Source organism: Neltuma alba, unplaced genomic scaffold (assembly GCF_004799145.2).
Source record: "Neltuma alba isolate B1F8T4 unplaced genomic scaffold, ASM479914v2 tig00012996_pilon, whole genome shotgun sequence".
Classification (NCBI taxonomy): Eukaryota; Viridiplantae; Streptophyta; class Magnoliopsida; order Fabales; family Fabaceae; genus Neltuma; species Neltuma alba.
In genome coordinates, this window is record NW_021637347.1 from 412,495 (window position 1) to 431,007 (window position 18,513).

At 37.6% G+C, this 18,513-nt stretch overlaps 3 protein-coding genes and 1 pseudogene across 3 annotated transcripts; all 4 read left to right on the forward strand.

The window, feature by feature from the left end:
- Positions 1–175: 175 nt before the first annotated feature.
- LOC114733402 (uncharacterized) lies at positions 176–4,568 on the forward strand. The gene is made up of 6 exons (XM_028920861.1): positions 176–760; positions 1,036–1,134; positions 1,877–2,054; positions 2,937–3,034; positions 3,573–3,634; positions 4,146–4,568. The coding sequence occupies exons 1-6, from the start codon at positions 278–280 to the stop codon at positions 4,270–4,272; spliced, it is 1,047 nt and encodes a 348-aa protein (XP_028776694.1). The 5' UTR covers positions 176–277; the 3' UTR covers positions 4,273–4,568.
- A 186-nt stretch (positions 4,569–4,754) lies between these two features.
- Positions 4,755–8,708, forward strand: LOC114733399 (monosaccharide-sensing protein 2-like). Its single transcript, XM_028920860.1, has 5 exons — positions 4,755–5,259; positions 5,422–5,982; positions 6,121–6,896; positions 7,238–7,425; positions 8,097–8,708. The coding sequence occupies exons 1-5, from the start codon at positions 5,181–5,183 to the stop codon at positions 8,554–8,556; spliced, it is 2,064 nt and encodes a 687-aa protein (XP_028776693.1). The 5' UTR covers positions 4,755–5,180; the 3' UTR covers positions 8,557–8,708.
- A 1,462-nt stretch (positions 8,709–10,170) lies between these two features.
- On the forward strand, positions 10,171–13,149 carry LOC114733400 (uncharacterized; annotated as a pseudogene).
- Positions 13,150–14,396: 1,247 nt separating this feature from the next.
- LOC114733405 (uncharacterized) lies at positions 14,397–17,031 on the forward strand. Its single transcript, XM_028920865.1, has 3 exons — positions 14,397–15,090; positions 15,531–15,704; positions 16,957–17,031. Exon 1 carries the CDS (start codon positions 14,489–14,491, stop codon positions 15,083–15,085), a length of 597 nt encoding a protein of 198 aa, XP_028776698.1. The 5' UTR covers positions 14,397–14,488; the 3' UTR covers positions 15,086–15,090; positions 15,531–15,704; positions 16,957–17,031.
- Positions 17,032–18,513: the final 1,482 nt, after the last annotated feature.

Genomic DNA, 18,513 nt, shown 5'->3' on the forward strand with positions numbered 1-18,513 from the left:
CACTGCAATTACACATACATTTAATTTAATTTACTTAAAATAATTGTACTAAAATATTGAAATAATTATAAGTGTTCGCGCGTTCAAAAAATTCTGAGGGATCACGCAAAAAAAAAAATTTACGTTTAATAATTAACTGTTAAGCAAATAGTAGTAAATTTAACAAACACAAACGACGACAAGGGCAAGCTTAGAGAAGGACCATCTGGTCTTAGCCGATGCAAACCTAAGCTGAAGGCTCTGGCCTCTGGGAAGCAGACGTCCCATTTCATCTCCCATGGCTGTTGCTTCGGCTTCTTGTTCTCTGGCTTCTCAGTTACTCCCTCGCTCAAAGAATCCTGTGTTGACTTTTCCCCCCACAAAACCCACAGTTTTCCCCTTTTCTGGTGTTCGCTCTCCAACACAGCACCAACTCTTGTTTTCTTCACTCTGTGTAGCAGCGGCATCGAAGAACAATTCCAATGCCAACCCAGTTCAAAGCGGCAGGAAATCCAAAAACCCAAGTGATGAAGTAGCTTCGGAAACCAAGGAAATTGAGGTGGAAGTGGAGGAAGAGCTGCCGTGGATTCAGGAGAAGGCCTTGGACGTGGTGGAGTTCACTGGCTCTGTCACTCAGGCCATTCCTGGGCCTAGAGTTGGTACAAGCTCGTTGCCTTGGATTCTTGCCATCCCTCTGGCTTATGCTGGCCTTACTTTTGTTATTGCTTTTGTCAAGACCGTCAGGAAATTTACTTCTCCCAAAGCAAAACGCCGCAGACTGGTTTGTCCCTTGTTCGTTATAAGCTCAAGTTTAATCCTTGAACTCACCATTTTTGCTGCTGCCATTCACTATAATATGTGCTATAGCTTTCCGGATTGAGAAAGAAAATTGTAATTGGTTCAGTGTTAATATGTTTGATTTGCTTATTTGAGGTTAATGTAATTCACTCTTGAACTTGTATTGAAAAACTTGTTGAGTGGACATAGTAGTGCTACTCTGTTGGCAAGCATACTATAATCACATATGACTTGGTCTAATTGAATATATCGTTTCAGGTTAATAAAAATGCGACGTTATTGAAGTCCCTGGATGATTTATTTCAAAAAGGAAGAGATGACGTCAACCCTGTTTCTCTCAAGGAACTCGAGAGCAAGGTGATATAAAATATGCTTTATAAAATTTATCTTGCATGATGTCATATAGTGATACTTTATCTAATGAATCAAATGTAATCTTGCCTCTAGTAACTTTGTTAATTTTCATTGTTGCTTTGTTCTGTTGGTTGCTATCTTGTAAGATCATGGTTGCGATTATCGTGTTTTTCTTACTTATAATTTGCAGTTTTCATGATGTGCACGGTCATTTTTTAGTGGCATGTAATTTAGAGGACAAATGAAACTCACAAGCTGGATATGCCCCTGATCAGCATTTAATATGATCTTGCACGGAATTTTTTGTCTCCATGAATGTCACATTTTTTGAAGATCAACCTTGCTACTCAACTTGCATCCCGATTTGCTTGTATTTGTCAAAAAGTTCGACACAGTTATGATATGAAAGTCCCTTGAAATTGGGTAGCTTAAATGCCAAGAAACTATTTTAGTTTGTTGAGCTCCTTGATCTCAAATTGCTTTATTAGTTTCCCTTTTAACAATTATATTTCTTCTATGTTATCTCTTTCAAGTATAAAGCTATCCAAACAAACCAATAGTACCTCTATGTCTAGATCAAGGTTTTCTTTTTCTATTTTTTTTCCCTGGAATATCTGTTGGATTTTTCTTTTACTATGATTGGAAATTTTTTTTCTGTTGATTGTTTTCTGGTGGCTCCCCAAAATTGTGTGCATGTGCACATAGATGAACCAATTTTATGTGACATTTTCAAATTAATATACAGGTAGGCTTTAATGTGGAAGAAATTCTGCGCAAGTATATTCGCTATGCTCTGAATGAGAAACCATTTAACCCTGACGTGGTAGCTGATTTAATTCAGCTGAGGAGAGCTTCTATGTTAAATGACTCCCAAGTTGCGGAGATTCTGAATGAAATCTCACGACGAATTGTGCGAGACAAAGGTAAGTTACTCTTTATATAGCATAGGTCAGTGGAGTAGTTTTGGGTTAGCCTCAGGTCCTGCTATAAATATTATGATGTAGGGAACAAAATTTTTACATGGATTTTATTATGTCTAATGAGTTTTGTCTGCAGGGAGTGCTACTCATATAAGAATGTCATTCTAAATGAATGTTGGTTTCCATCCAGAAAATTTGCCTCTTGTTGAATTCTAAAATTTGCACTAAAACAGTGGTGGTTCATTAGAGTAATCTTAAGGATCACCTACTGTGGTGTTGCCTCGCTTTTACATTTAAGTTTATTGCTAAAGTACGTTTTTTATTGGGGTGTTTGTCTATTGTAAATATATCAGATATGTGACAAAATTAAAACCATTTTAACTTTCAAGCTTAAATCTGCTCTATGCACTTGTCTGCCTTGTATGGGCCTAACTGAGTGGTGATTTTTCATATTCTTTCTGCAGCTCAGGCTATGCTATGCTAGATGAAATGGATTAGTAGTTTATATGTGAATAATGTTTTACAATTGTTGGGAGACTCGGCAATTTGAAAATATAAATCAATTTTAAGGGAGTAGACGTTATATGAATGGTTTAGAAGTTTGTGTTTGCACAGTGATCCATTACAATTAAACGTGTGTTGTAGCTGACCTTAAATCATAATTTTGAGAAGTAGCAACTTGAAAGCCATAGAGCGATGATGAGATAGAATTGATCCTTCTTTCCTTACCTGTCTTCCTATCATACCCAACTACTGCTTATTGTGAATGAATTCAATATTTTTACCCATTGTAATTAAATGAAAATGTCTTAAGATTTTGGATTCGCGATTTATTGTTATGTCATTCTCTCTGACTTCTATTACATTGTATTTTAATGTTTTTAGGCCCTGTAGTCATGGATGCATCAGGCTATACTGAAAAGGGTTTCAAGAGAAAACTTGCTGTTCAGGCTCTTTTTGGAAAAGTCTTCTATTTATCTGAGGTGTGTGGCTGGACAGTTAGTATAAATTAACATTCTTCCTTTGATGCAAAATATGAAATTTGTTGAGGAACAACTAATTTCGTTAATTTATGGCATCATAGCATTCCCTTTCATCATGGCGGTGCTCATCCTACTGTATTGCTCCGTACTGGACATTTTTCTTTATCTTCTGGTACTTGGACAGCAGTAACTAATGCACTTATAGAGTATAAAATACTACTAGCTATATACAGATACCTATAAATATATTCCTCCTGTCAGTTACTCTTAAAGGAGCGTGCTTTAAAGAGAATTTTGGGCATCTACTATGGCTACTATGCTGGCTATTGTAAGCTAATCTTTGTTTCGAAGTCACATTTCTCTTGACTGATACTATCTTTTGGCAGAGGATTATAGCAGCACCTATAATGTCGTTTTAGTAATTATGCTAGTTATTGTTCTGTACTATAATTTTCTCCCTTAAGTGCGTCTGATGGTGCCTATTCTATGCTTTGAAATTTGAACTAATTTCCTTTTTGGTTTGTCATTCTGGTCTCAGCTGCCGGAGTTTTGTTCGAGGGATAGCTCTTTAATTGTCAAGGAAATCTTTGGGGTTACAGAGTATGCTTCATGCTTGGTTTCTTTAGTTGCTTTTATTCTTTGCCAAGTAGTCTTGATGAATTAAGCAGTGAGCAGACCTTGTGACTGTCTAGCATCAGCATATTACTTTGAGCTATTCTGCAGCCAAATGGATTAACAACGACAACAACATATTAGTATTACCAATAGTAGTTGTTGTAATAGTAATAAGGCTGAATTTATACAATATTTTCTTGAATTTTTAACGATAATTCCTTTAAACTTCAGGTAATATGTAGATAAATTCACTAAGTTTTAGTTAATTATAGATGAAGTCCTAACATGTCATGTTCTATCAGTAAAACGATGGACTGATGAATTGTAGGAGGTTATTTGCACAAATTTAGAAGTTTAGGGGATTCATTGGCAAGTTTTGCAGTTTAAAGTAACTATTTGCACATGACTCATAGTTCAAGTGTGTTATGTGAATATGTGTAATTAAGCATAACAACAACAACATTCCTTTGCTCAAGAACAATCTTCTTTTTCACAGTGAAGATGCTGACAAACTCAGAATACACACCGTCTCTGAAGCTGGTGATATGGAATCCCTTGAGAAGATGGTTGACAATTTAGAAGCAGAGGAAGATTCTGAAGAGGCCGCATCTGATGATCTTTGATTTATATGTTACATGCGTTCAGTTTGCCCAAAGGGTTGAATGATGACTCACTGGAAGCAAATGGTTCAATAGTCTTAATACCAAAGAAAAGTGTTGTCTTTTTCCTCTTTGACTGCTGTTTCAGTTTTATGATCCCTAGGAATAAATTTTATGGTTGATGTTTCTGTCATAACATCAAATTTTGGCGGCATTTACTTTTAGTAATTGGAAATTGAAGGCAGTTGATTAGAAATCAGTGTAAAGATACATTTAGAGATAGAATGATTAATTATGTTGTATTGCATGTTGATATGGAATTGCACTGTCTTGAACTTTTATTGATGTGGGAATTCTTTCTTAGCTTGCAAGAGTTCAAAATTTCTATTTCACTTTTTTCCCGCGTTCCTTGTCTGCCTAAGTTGTTCAAATCGGAATTTAATATTTAAAATTTAATGGTTAAATTTAATAGAATTATTAATGCATTTAAATAGTCATAATTAATTTGAAGGGTGAAACAAAAAGAAAGGAAAAGAGAGAAACGAATTTGACGTTTAACTGATTCAGTTCTAGAGTCACCACAAGCATGCAAGAGGCTCGCGAGAAATTTGGGTTTCTTTCTTTCATTTCTAAATTTAATATCTTGAAAGGAAAGGAAGTTCTGTTACAGTTGAAAAGTGAGAGAATGAGAGCTTGAGCCTAATTTGATATCTGGGAGAAATACTTGATATGTGGGTTTACATGTTAGATCTGGAAATTGGCGTGTCGTTCAAATATGCTGGACTACTCCTCGTCCTTTTGATGCAGTTCTGGATTTGCTCATTAACTGCGGATCTCAGTTTCGATCTTCTTTAAGAAGCAGTGATAATAATTTTGGTCTTTGTTTTTTTTTCTTTTTCTTTTTGATACTCTAGTCTTCTGAGAGAGGGAAAATGAGGGAAGTTGTGATAGTCGCAATTTCTTCTACACTTGGGAATATGTTGATCGGGTGGGATAGTTCTTCCCTTGCAGGTTTCATATCTTTCATGATCTTCTCGTTCTTCTTTTGAAATGCACATCAAAACTAACTGGATTTTTGGCTCCTTAATTAATGGATACGACATAGGACATACATATATTTATATATATGTATATATAATGGTTCATTAATTAATGGAGATAATGACATTGCAGGGGGCATGTCTTACATCAAGAAAGAATTCACGTTAGATCCCAAAATGGAAGGAATGATTGTCTCCATGACGTTCCTTGCCGGAACAGTGATGACGACACTCGCAGGAACGGCCAGCGACATGTTCGGACGACGTACGATGCTAATAATCTCGTCAGCAACATTTATCTTGAGCGCTCTGGTAATCCTATGGGCTCCTAACGTTTACGTAATTCTAATCGCGAGGTTACTGAGCGGCTTGGCCAATGCCCTCGCCGTCACTCTCACTCCTCTCTACATATCGGAGATCTCACCGCCGGACATCAGGGGCCTACTCACGACGGCGACGCAGTTTTCTTGTTCATCCGGAATGTTCTTGGCTTACTGTTTGGTATTTTCCATGTCGTTAATGGAGTCGCCTAGTTGGAGAATCATGCTTGGGATTATTGGTCTACCTGCTTTGGCTTATTTCCTGGTTACTGTGTTCTATCTTCCTGAATCTCCTCGCTGGCTTGTCACCAAAGGTCGACTTGGTGATGCCAGGACGGTCTTGCAACGTATCCGTGGCACTCAGGATGTTTCAGGTCATAGCCTTACACATTATTTCTTTCTTCTATGATTACGTAGTGCTCGGTCAAATGTTAAACATCTTGCTTGAATCAGAGTCTGTAAATAATACGCACAAATTTCCAAATAACAAAGAATTGAGAGTGATGTTACAGGCGAGTTAGCTTTGTTAGTGGAGGGTCTAAGCCCGGGGGGTGAATCCACAAGCTTAGAAGAATACATAGTAGCACCAGCCAGCGAAGTGACTGTTCCCATGGAAGCCACCAGAGATTGTATCAAACTATACGAGCCCAACGAAGGAGCCTTATCAATGGTGGCGGCTCCAGTAAATGCACAGGGAAGCGGCATGGTGTTGTCACGGTCCGTATCTCGCCAAGCAAGCATCAGCCAAAGCCCTAATATTATCAAGGACCCAATCGTCAATCTCTTCGGAAGCATGCACGGCGACAACGCCTCCGAGACCCCCGTGCAGGGAAGCGGCCTCAACCTCACTGAACCCACCGGAACCAGCGACTACCTTCAGCTTCACACTCCATTGTTACTCTCACGCCAAGCTAGTGCCACAGACAGGTCTCAGGCAGTCGTAAACAAGAACACAGACATAGGTGGAGGATGGCAATTGATGTATAAAGAAGCAGGTCATCACCAGTATCAGAGAGTGTATTTGCATGCAGAGGCAGGAGGAGGAGGAGGGGTTGGGATTTCACAGTCACAAAGAGCTTCGTTTATTTCGGGTTCAGGGTTGGATTTGACTATGGAGGGGGAAGCGGCGGCGTTCCCGGCGTCGGCACTGGTGAGCATGTCGGCTCTTGGGACTAGCAAGGACGTAGCCAAAGCCATGAATGATATAAATACTGTTAAACCCAATGCTTGGACACCCGGCGTCAGGCGTGCCTTGGTTGTTGGAATTGGACTTCAAGTTCTTCAGCAGGTGATTACTTTAACGTCAAACTTACAGATCTTCTGATCTATACATATCTTTACTTTTTACGTCAGTTTCTTTTCGAACTTCATGAGAATTCTACGGGCAAATACTCTAGAGGAATGTTACTTTTATGTCTCAGGACTATGACAAGAATATGTTCATGATAGTCACTGTCCAAGCAGTCAAACAACCAAAAATCAATACTTCAACAAATTTTAATCCCTTAGATCTAAATGTCCATCTTGATAAACTAAGCAGGGGTAAATAAGCTAGGGATTTTTTCGTGATTGTGGTTGTTATAAGGATGATTGAATTAATGCGCGCGCGCGCGCACACATATTTTGCAGGCCGCTGGCATAAATGGGTTTCTGTACTATGGACCTCAAGTTCTTGAGAAGGCAGGAATAGGCGCTCTTCTCGCCAATTTGGGCTTTTCTGCAACATCTGCCTCGTTACTTGTTAATGTCGTCATCACATTCTGCATGCTTCCTTGTATAGGTATTTCCATGAAGCTCATGGACATTGCGGGCAGAAGGTACATATGTCTAAATATTCTCTTTAATATATATCTTTTTAATATATAAAACTCGTTGTTTATCTACTGAACTAACATTTCGTCATAAAATAAGAACAAAGTACTCTTAAACTTTTGACTACTGAACGAAAGGAAGAAACATGACTATAGATAGCCTGGTAACCTTTTGGCTTCTCAAGATTTAACTATAACGCTTCATCCACAAACCATTACAAATAGGTAAAATATATTAGTTAAAATTAAAATCTGAAGACAATATTTGTCGCTTGATACGAATCCTTTGTTTGTCATCTTGATTTTTCCTCACACAGCTTGCACTTGTAGGTGACGTTCACTTTATGCAATTTAGAGGATGAAAAGTTTTGTTTTAATATTTGGGGATTGAAGTGATGGTTAAACTTTCATCTTCGGCCGGAAACCATATAAGTGTGGTTCTGTTTAAACGAGATTAACATTAAAAGTCATGTAACTTTCTATCTTTCTTTGAATGCATATCATAGATGAATGTCGAAGTCTAGCTAGAAGACTCGAATCCTTGGGGTAGGTTTATATATATGGACCAACTTTATTGTAGGTTTCAATTCAAAAGTTTATTCTTTTTCAATTGACAGCCACTTGTGTGTGTGTCTATGTGTATAAATATAGTGTCTCATGAATTACACGAATTGCAGGTCAATAATGCTGTACACAGTGCCCATTCTGATAGTGTGTCTGGTGGTGCTCGTGGTACGTGACTACATGCACCTAAGTTCTGTGGTGAACGCAGCGATAACTGCTCTGAGTGTAATAGTGTACGAGAGCGTATTCTGCATGGGATTTGGAGTGATTCCCAACATCATGTGTGCAGAAATCTTCCCTACCAGTGTTCGAGGAATCTGCATTTCTATATGTTGTGTTTCGTTCTGGATCTCAACCTTGATCCTCACTTCTGTTTTCCCTTCGTTGCTTCAATTGGTTGGTCTTTCTGGTGTGTTTGGAATGTTTGTTGTTGGGTGCATCGTGTCTTGGCTCTTTGTTTACTTCAAAGTCCCTGAAACTAAAGGCATGCCTCTGGAAGTCATCACTGAGTTCTTCGCCATTGGTGCTAGCCCTAGTTCTGATATTTCTACTTTTGCTGGAACCGGAAACTGAACTCGTCCAGTTCATCGTGTGAGTGTGTCGTTTGATTGAGAAGAGTGATGTACGTAATCTTCTTTTCTTTCCGTAACTGTACAAGGCACAATTGATCTATGTATACATATATGACTCGACATCTGATGATGAAGTTTTTTGGAACATTGGTATGGCTTTAATTTGTTTTGATTCTATCGTGTCAGACTATGAGTTGCTTTTTATATGATACTGCTGTGTCATAAGGATCTAACAATAGGGCATGATTTTTATAAATTAATAAAGCTTGTTAAAATTATTCGTAATAAAAATTATTAGTTAGAACATCAGTTTATTTAGTAAGTTAAGAAGTTTTATAATTTTAGGCATACTAAGTAAAAAAAAATTAATATTTTAAATAAAATATGTTATATTATGAAATATGTTAAGAATTTTTACAATAAGAATTAGAGAAGGAACTCCTACACTAAGGGGAAAAAATATGTGCCAAATCACCCCACTCAGTTTTGGCCAAAAAATCACCGAAGTAAGTTGAATATGAAGACTGAAGAACAAGTTGCAAGCATCAAGAAAATATATTTAAAACGTAATTCCAACCCTCACTTAGGCTTCTTGGTTTTTGTTTTTTTTTTTTCCGGGTAAACAAGAGGGCAAAAGCCAAAAGACTAAAAACAAACTGATGAGACTAGATCCCAAACATTCAGTATCAAATAAGGTCCTCAAATAACCAAGGTTTAAATTCTTATTGAGAGAAGTGCCCACATTTAGTATCTGACAGTGTCTAGAATAGGATTGTCAACAAAAAAAGCAATGTCCTCAAATGTGGAGGACAAGAATCGAAAAGAGAAGAGTTTCATAAAACTCCTTTGGGCAACGAATCTGCAAGTTGATTCTGCTCCCTTGATATGTGCTGTACTTCAAGGTCCCAGTCATTCATCATTAACTTTTTTATTTGGGGGACAAAGTAAGCTCTCTGGTTGTTGTCTTTTTTCTTCAACAAATCAATTGAGATTTTTAATCGGATTCCAAAATCACCTTCTTGAAACCAAGATCCCAAGCGAATTTAAGTCCCTTGAAGTTGTCTATACATGCATAATGCATGTGTGTATTATTGTCGAGTGCAGACTTCATAAATAAATTTTATCCATTAATTAATAATACAATAGTTCCCATAATTAATGTATGGTGTCATTTGTCATTTTGTGCGTGTATATATTCGGTTTAAAATATAAGCTAAACTTTATTTATTATATTTATCAAGAAATTAATTAAAATCAATTTAAAACAATAAATGTGGAAGACATATATTTGTTTTTCCTAATATACCCTTATTAATAAAGAGAATAAGTAAAAGATATAATAAATAAATTAAAGAAGAAAAACAATATACGAGGATAAAATTGAAAAAAATTTATTAATACTTAGATAAAATAAATGTTATCTTATAAAAAAATTAACTTTTTAAAGAAAGTTTAGTTTACATTTTGAATCAAGGAATGTGCCTGTATATGCTTTGAGTATAATTTCGTGTGCATACATGTATTATGCTTTGATGTTTAATTTCCAAAGCACTCTTAAAGTGAAAATACTCATGACCGCCCTCCCGCGAGTAGCCCAGTCTTGCGCGATAACTATGGATGTCACTTGCAACGAACGGCACCGGAATATTCTCGCCGTCTTTACGGTCTGATTGAGAATTTGAGATAGCTTAAAGAGGCTTCTTTTCATTTGATTTTCAACGTCAGACCGGCCTTCTACGTGTCGCTCCATCTGCTACACGATTAGATCAATGGCTAGATTTGAATGAAGAGGAGAGGTTTGCAGAGGAGAGAAACCATTTGGCCTGGAACAGTGTTAGAAACGGGGAAGGCAATTCCGAGCTCAAGCTGACTCGCTAGGGTTTTAGACTTGAGAGATTCAATATTGTTTCTCTCATAGGGTGAAATTCAAATTTGGCAGTGAAAATGAATACTAGCGATTCTCAGAAGGACCCGAATGCTCTGGAGAATCGACCCGGGATCCTTGTGATTGGATCTTCCAATGTTGGCAAACGCACACTCTTATCCCGTTAGTTTCTCTCTTCTGTCTATTATTCTGCCACCGCCATTCTAATAGCCTTCTCAGATATCGATAACCAAGTTTAGTTTTTTTCATGACAAACCAATAATTAAGCTCAGTTGCTTCTATATTTTGCGTGAAAGATTTTGCCACACTTTGGTTTGCATTAAATTTTTACTGTTGCCTTCTTAGAAGATTTAATTTAGAGCCGTGCCTGTCATCTAATTCATGAGATTAACTCATTGTCAATGTTCAATGATTGGATATGGCTTTTACTTGAATGACCCTACAGAAGTGTGTTTTTTTATCTTCTGGATTTTAAACAAGATTTTGTACCAAGGCTGTGATGTTTATGTTAATCCTATGTTATTGACTCCACCATTCTTGGATTACAACTGTATTTGATTTTTTGTGGCGCAAATTGATTTGATGTACTCTGTTGACTTTAGGATTGCTCTCTACTGATTTTGAAGATGCTTCCGATTCTGCCTCTGATGTGTCTGTCCATGGGTATGTTGCTCGTGAATATTTTCTGTATCTCATTGCTTAACAATATCTCTTCAGAACTCCCTGAGTGTATGTTTTATGCAATTAACAGGTGGACTATCAATACCAAGTACTATACTGCTGATGTTTCTGTATGGATGACTCATCTTAGTGATGACTTTTCTGTTCGGAACCTGCCCATATCGCACCAATTGACTGCTTTGGTTATGGTTTTTGACATGAACGATGTTAGCATCCTTCTCTTGACACACTTTTTTTTTTGTTGGGTTTAATTTGTGTTCCTGTGTAGTTCTTGGGTAAAGAGTTATGTGATCCTTAATCATGTGTCAATTTGTTCTTGAACTATATTCTTGTTTTCCATGAAGATATATGGGCGTTAGCAATGAAAAAGTTGATGTAACACGTCTTTGATCTTCCTAAACAATGTGCAGTTATCTTCTCTAGCTGCACTCCAGGATTGGGTATCACGCACTGATATTCAAAACTTCGAGATATTATTATGTATTGGAAACAAAGTGGACCTGGTTCCAGGTCATCCAGTTCATGCTGAATACAGAAGACGACTACAGAAACTGAAAGACTCTGTTGTTGATCCTTGCTCTGAGTCCACGGAGTATGGAATATCTGACTCTGAAGGAACTAGTTTATTGGGGAATGAAGATCCAACATGGGATTCCAGAAGATCTTGTTCAGAATGGTTCACTGAGCATGGCATTGAATTCATTGAGGCGTGCGCTTCCAATGCCATTTTGACAAATGTAAAACTTGTTTGCCTTTCTGTTGTAATGATCTAGTCCGCTATCTAATATGACGTGGATTCCCCTCAATTTCAGAGATATGCTCAGTTTCTCATGTAGTCATATAGATGAGTTAGAATCATAATGCATGAAGATTGTCAGTTTCATACTGCAATTAGTTATTGAAGGATGACACATAATATCATTTTAGAACACCATCATGAACGATGGAAGATTATTTCCAAATCGTACTACATCAATACATGAATTGTGTCACTGAAATAAAATAAACAATTGTTGGCAGGCTTGTCTGTTGATGGTGATTCACAAGGAGTTGAACGGTTATTTGGTGCTCTTTCTGCTCATATGTGGCCTGGGATGATCTTCAAGTCTGGTGATAAAATAAGTGAACCATCAATACCTCAGAAAGGTTTTTCCTCTGTTAATTCTTCCCGTTTCTCGGAGGAGGCTACGTGCCACTGCCTTCTATATATTATATGTGCTTTACTATTTATGGTTTTTTCTTTCAGAGTCTTCTTCAGAAGAATCTGATTATGAATTGGAGTATGAAGTCCTATCTGATGGTTCAGCTGATCCTTGGGATGACACAGAACAAAGATGGGTTTCTGCTACTCCCGTAGATGCTGGAAAATCAGTTTCACAAAACAACCCCATCTCAGATTCTGAACTCAAAGATGGAACCAGGTCTGATAAACATTTACAACCATCAACTTCAAGCACTGTATTGCAGGATGAGGGTGACAAGGAAGTTGGGGATTCTGAAGAAGATGGGGTATCAGGCAAAGGTCTTGACTTAGAGGATTTGGAACAGCTAATGTCAGAGATAGGCAATATGCGTGCTGGCTTAAGACTGATGCCTGATTTCCAGAGAAGGGAAATGGCTGCAAAGTTGGCCTTGAAAATGGCTTCCGTGTTTGGGGGAGGTAGCGACGATGAAGATGAACTGTAGAGAATAAATTGTCTTCTGCTTATGAGATTCTGATAGATGTGTCTGATGAATGTCATTGTTTGGAATCTTATAAGCGCCATCTCTCTTACACAAAAATCCGAGGTTTTCTCATGCTCTTTGCGACTCATGGTTATATTTCCGGAACAGAACATTCCGTTCAAAATTGAATCTCTAGTCATGTTCATGGTGCCTTTCAGGGTTTTAATGCTGTGACATGCTCAGATAATTTATTATACAAAGTGCGAGCATTTACAGAGTGTTTTAAAGATCTGGTCTTGATTTTTTCTTCTCGGTCTGTAAAAATATAGATCAAATCCAAGTTGCACTTAGGGATGGACGAAAGTGACATATTTTCGTACCTGCACACTTTGTTTTTCCTGCTGGTCTTAGGTTTAGTGGGGTAAGAGATTGGAGCTGTTATTATCAGTTCAGGGGATAGTGGCGTGTGAGATACTGAGATATTTAAACCTGATAAGGTGTTTGGCAAAACAACAACGGGAAAAAAAAAACAAAGAAAGAAACTGATAGAGCGGGTAAGGTAGTTTGTCCGAAATGAGTGCCCCGTGGTTCGCGGAGAAAATTACGTCCAAGGACCTAGAAAGTTAAGCTAAATATTTCCTTGGTGAAACTAGGAGTATTCTTCGCCAATGTGTCGGGCCTACTCAAGAAATAACAACAATTTGGTGTTGAAATAACGAGTATCCTTCTTAAAGAGTGTTCACATTAGAATTTTTAAGATCGCGAGATTTTAAATATAGTCCTCTTTTGGTAATACTAAAGAGAGAATGACGTAAGCAGCATGGAAAGTGGGTATGGACTATAAAGTCGCTATTTTTTAAAGAGAATTATTATGAAATTCTGGATGAGAAGTATAATTATTTAAAAGTTTCAATAATAATAAAATAATCTATAATGATAAGTTTTAAAACAATAAATAAAAACTGCTCAAACTTATTACTACCTCTGGTTCTAATTATGAGAGTTAGTTGATTAATTTGAAGAGATTAAGAAAAGAAGTTAAGTTAGTTATTTGTAATAAATATATATTATTTTCTTAAAATATCCTTATTAATCAAGTGTATTGGCTAAAATTATCATTAGAATTACTTTGAAAAAAATGTATAAATATAATAAACAAAATGGATTAAAGTCTTATATTTAGAATCAAAATAAAAATCAAATAAAATCTTATATATTAAAAACCGAAAGCAGTACTTTCTAAAGAATCAGTTTCTAAGAGAAAGGAACGAGAAGAGAAGAGGAGAGAATAATAAATGCAGGGAAAAGGTATGCAGAAAGAGAAGGAAAAGCAATGCGATGGAGTTTATCCCGATTTGAGTTGAAAACAATAAAGAGTGACCTCATCAAGCCATCATTGGGTTTGGATGTAACAGCTGAATTGACACTCACCGTCCTGTTTTAATCTCATCATGTTCCCACCTCATCTGGCAAAATTTATCGGCTGTTACTTTTCTACCTTTGTGTTCCCACTACAGCTAAACTACAGCACAATAAAAACAAAACCTGAATTTTTTTTTAAAAAAAAAATTATGTTTGATCTGTGCTCTCTTCAATCTATAGATATTTTAAGGAAAGAATGTAGGTGAAGTACTAGTTTAAAATTGTAAAGCCATCGTGTTCAGCGGAAAGAGCAGAGAGGGAGAAGCTTCGAGACTCTCAAATGGAGAACCCCAGCCGTCGTCCGGTTGACGACCTTCGCCTTTATTTGCCTTCGTCACCGTCGGAGTTCATAGTCACTGTCACTGTCTCCTCCACCGTTCAAGCGGAGAGAGCAGAGGGGGGGAAGCCTCGAGACTCTGAAATGGAGAGCCCCAACCGTCATCCGGTTTGCGTCGTTGACCTTCATATGTGTTTGCCATCGCCGGTGTTCAGAGTCCATGGCTCCTCCACCATTCAAGCGGAGAGAGCAGAGCGGGGGAAGCCTCGAGACTCTGAAATGGAGAGCCCCAACCGTCATCCGGTTCGCGTCGTTGACTTTCGTATGTGTTGGCCACCGCCGGTGTTCACAGTCCCTGTCTCCTCCACCATTCAAGCACATGACAATATATCAGGGATGCCTCCGGATGATGTTGTTGAAATCGCATATAATGTTTCGAGAGACTTGGAGATAAAAGATTGGAACAGTGTTGGAGCTCCTGGTCGCGATGAAGATGATCGCCCTTCGCAAAACATTTTAAATTTTGGGAATTTTATTTATAATGGGGGAAGTTTTGCAGGCAATAGCACCGGCAGTATCAACGGTAACAATAACCAGTAAGGTCGGCCTCAGAGCAACGTTAACCAGTGTGTAGAATGTGTTATTTTCACCAATAAGACGGAGGATAACTTGGATCTCCCTTCTTAATCCCGATAATTTTGGGTTATTAGTTAATCTCCCAAATGAGGGATTTAGTTACCCCTAAGAGGGTTATTGTATCTCATTGATCATTAATGACATTTCATTTTCTTTATTCTCGTTTCTTTACAAAACATAATAGATGAACAATCATATCTAGGTTTCTTATTCACGTCTCTCTCTCTAAGCACTTTTCTTCTATCATGTACCTATTATATTCTTTACGGAGGTCAGACTTCACAATGTATAAAGCCTCAAGGAAAGTGTTGTGTCATTTGTACTACAAGGTTAGACTCTCCAAAATTGTGTGCACGTGGACATAGATGAACCAATTTTATGTGACATTTTCAAATTAATATACAAGTAGGCTTTAATGTGGAAGAAATTCTGCGCAAGTATATTCGCTATGCTCTGAATGAGAAACCATTTAACCCTGATGTGGTAGCTGATTTAATTCAGCTGAGGAGAGCTTCTATGTTAAATGACTCCCAAGTTGCGGAGATTCTGAATGAAATCTCACGACGAATTGTGCGAGACAAAGGTAAGTTACTCCTCATATAGCATAGGTCAGTGGAGTAGTTTTGGGTTAACCTCAGGTCCTGCTATAAATATTATGATGTAGGGAACAAAATTTGTACATGGATTTTATTATGTCTAATGAGTTTTGGCTGCAGGGAGTGCTACTCATATAAGAATGTCATTCTAAATGAATGTTGGTTTCCATCCAGGAAATTTGCACTAAAACAGTGGTGGTTCATTAGAGTAATCTTAGGTCATGTTTGGTATGAGGTATTAAAGTTTAAGGGATTGGGAATGGAGTTGGGAATGGGAATGGGCATGGGATTGGAGTTGGTATTGAGTTTTAAAATTATGTTTGGTATGGGATGGGATTAAGAAAAAATAGGTAAGACCCAACTCAAATGAAAATTAGGAAAAAGACATAACTGCCCTGGTCTTCTTCCGTTCCTTGACCTTCCAAAAATCCATCCCCGCTGGGTGGCTGAGTACCCATCAATAGAATGAATCAGGAAAATATGGGGGGGAAAAGGCAAAGCAGAAATTAAAATCAGAAACATAAACCGTAAAATTGAAATCTAAGCACCCAATGCAGAATCGTCAATGGCGTCAGACCTGGAAGGCTCGTAGGCTTCAATTTTTTTAATTCATTTGAAGTACAAGGTATGGGTTTTAATTCATTTGAATCAAAGGTCTTGTCTGCTTCATTTACCAAAAGGGTTTGCCATTTTGGACGCAATCTTATTTTAACCACTAGGTTTTTGTTATTGCAATGGAAATCAAAGATCGAAATGCTCTCAGACACAGGAAATGGAGAAGACGAACTGGAGATCAAAGATCGAAGCTCAGATTGAGGGGAGAAGGATGAAGATTGATTAGTAGTTTGTATGTGAATAATGTTTTGCTAATGTTGGGAGACTCGGCAATTTGAAAATATAAATCAATTTTAAGGGAGTAGACCTTATATGAATGGTTTGGAAGTTTGTGTTTGGATAGTGATCTCTAGAAGATGTCATTACAATTAAAGGTGTGTTGTAGCTGACCTTAAATCATAATTTTGAGAAGTAGCAACTTGAAAGCCATAGAGCGATGATGAGATAGAATTGATCCTTCTTTCATTACCTGTCTTCCATCATACCCAACTACTGCTTATTGTGAATGAATCCAATATTTTTACCCATTGTAATTAAATGAAAATGTCTTAAGATTTTGGATTCACGATTTATTGTTATTTCATTCTCTCTGACTTCTATTACATTGTATTTTAATGTTTTTAGGCCCTGTAGTCATGGATGCATCAGGCTATACAGAGAAGAGTTTCAAGAGAAAACTTGCTGTTCAGGCTCTTTTTGGAAAAGTCTTCTATTTATCTGAGGTGTGTGGCTGGACAGTCAGTATAAATTAACATTCTTCCTTTGATGCAAAATATGAAATTTGTTGAAGAACAACTAATTTCGTTAATTTATGGCATCATAGCATTCCCTTTCATCATGGCGGTGCTCATCCTTCTGTACTGCTCCGTACTGGACGTTTTTCTTTATCTTCTGGTACTTGGACAGCGGTAACTAATGCACTTATAGAGTATGAAAATACTACTAGCTATATACATACCTATAAATATATTCCTCCTGTCAGTTACTCTTAAAGGAGCGTGCTTTAAAGAGAATTTCGGGCCTCAACTATGGCTACTATGCTGGCCATTGTGAGCTAATCTTTGTTTTGAAGTCACATTTCTCTTGACTGATAACTATCTTTTGGCAGAGGATTATAGCAGCACCTATACTGTCGTTTTAGTAATTATGCATGAAGATGGTCAGTTTCATACTGCAATTTGTTATTGAAGGATGACACATAATATCATTTTAGAACACCATCATGAACGATGGAAGATTATTTCCAACTCGTACTACATCAATACATGAATTGTGTCACTGAAATAAAATAAACAATTGTTGGCAGCCTTGTCTGTTGATGGTGATTCACAAGGAGTTGAACGGTTATTTGGTGCTCTTTCTGCTCATATGTGCCTGGGATGATCTTAAAGTCTGGTGATAAAATAAGTGAACCATCAATACCTCAGAAAGGTTTTTCCTCTGTTAATTCTTCCCGTTTCTCGGAGGAGGCTACGTGCCACTGCCTGCTATATATTATATGTGCTTTACTATTTATGGCTTTTTCTTTCAGAGTCTTCTTCAGAAGAATCTGATTATGAATTGGAGTATGAAGTCCTATCTGATGGTTCAGCTGATCCTCGGGATGACACAAACAAAGATGGGTTTCTGCTACTCCCTTAGATGCTGGAAAATCAGTTTCACAAAACAACCCCATCTCAGATTCTGAACTCAAAGATGGAACCAAGTCTGATAAAAATTTACAACCATCAACTTCAAGCACTGTATTGCAGGATGAGGGTGACAAGGAAGTTGGGGATTCTGAAGAAGATGGGGTATCAGGCAAAGGTCTTGACTTGGAGGATTTGGAACAGCTAATGTCAGAGATAGGCAATATGCGTGCTGGCTTAAGATTGATGCCTGATTTCCAGAGAAGGGAAATGGCTGCAAAGTTGACCTTGAAAATGGCTTCCGTGTTTGGGGGAGGTAGGACGATGAAGATGAACTATAGAGAATAAATTGTCCTGTGCTTATGAGATTCTGATGAATGTCATTGTTTGGAATCTTATAAGCGCCATCTCTCTTACACAAAAATCCGAGGTTTTCTCATGCTCCTTGCGACTCATGGTTATTTTTCCGGAACACACATTCCGTTCAAAATGGAATCTCTAGTCACGCTCACGGTGCCTTTTCAGGGTTTTAATGCTGTGACATGCTCAGATA

Coding starts and splice junctions, on each gene's coding strand:
- LOC114733402 (XM_028920861.1), top strand. CDS start 278: ATGGCTGTTGCTTCGGCTTCTTGTTCTCTGGCTTCTCAGTTACTCCCT. Junction 1,135..1,876: donor TCAAGGAACTCGAGAGCAAG/GTGATATAAAAT, acceptor ATTAATATACAG/GTAGGCTTTAATGTGGAAGA. Junction 2,055..2,936: donor ACGAATTGTGCGAGACAAAG/GTAAGTTACTCT, acceptor TAATGTTTTTAG/GCCCTGTAGTCATGGATGCA.
- LOC114733399 (XM_028920860.1), top strand. CDS start 5,181: ATGAGGGAAGTTGTGATAGTCGCAATTTCTTCTACACTTGGGAATATG. Junction 5,260..5,421: donor GGATAGTTCTTCCCTTGCAG/GTTTCATATCTT, acceptor ATGACATTGCAG/GGGGCATGTCTTACATCAAG. Junction 7,426..8,096: donor ATGGACATTGCGGGCAGAAG/GTACATATGTCT, acceptor CACGAATTGCAG/GTCAATAATGCTGTACACAG.
- LOC114733405 (XM_028920865.1), top strand. CDS start 14,489: ATGGAGAACCCCAGCCGTCGTCCGGTTGACGACCTTCGCCTTTATTTG.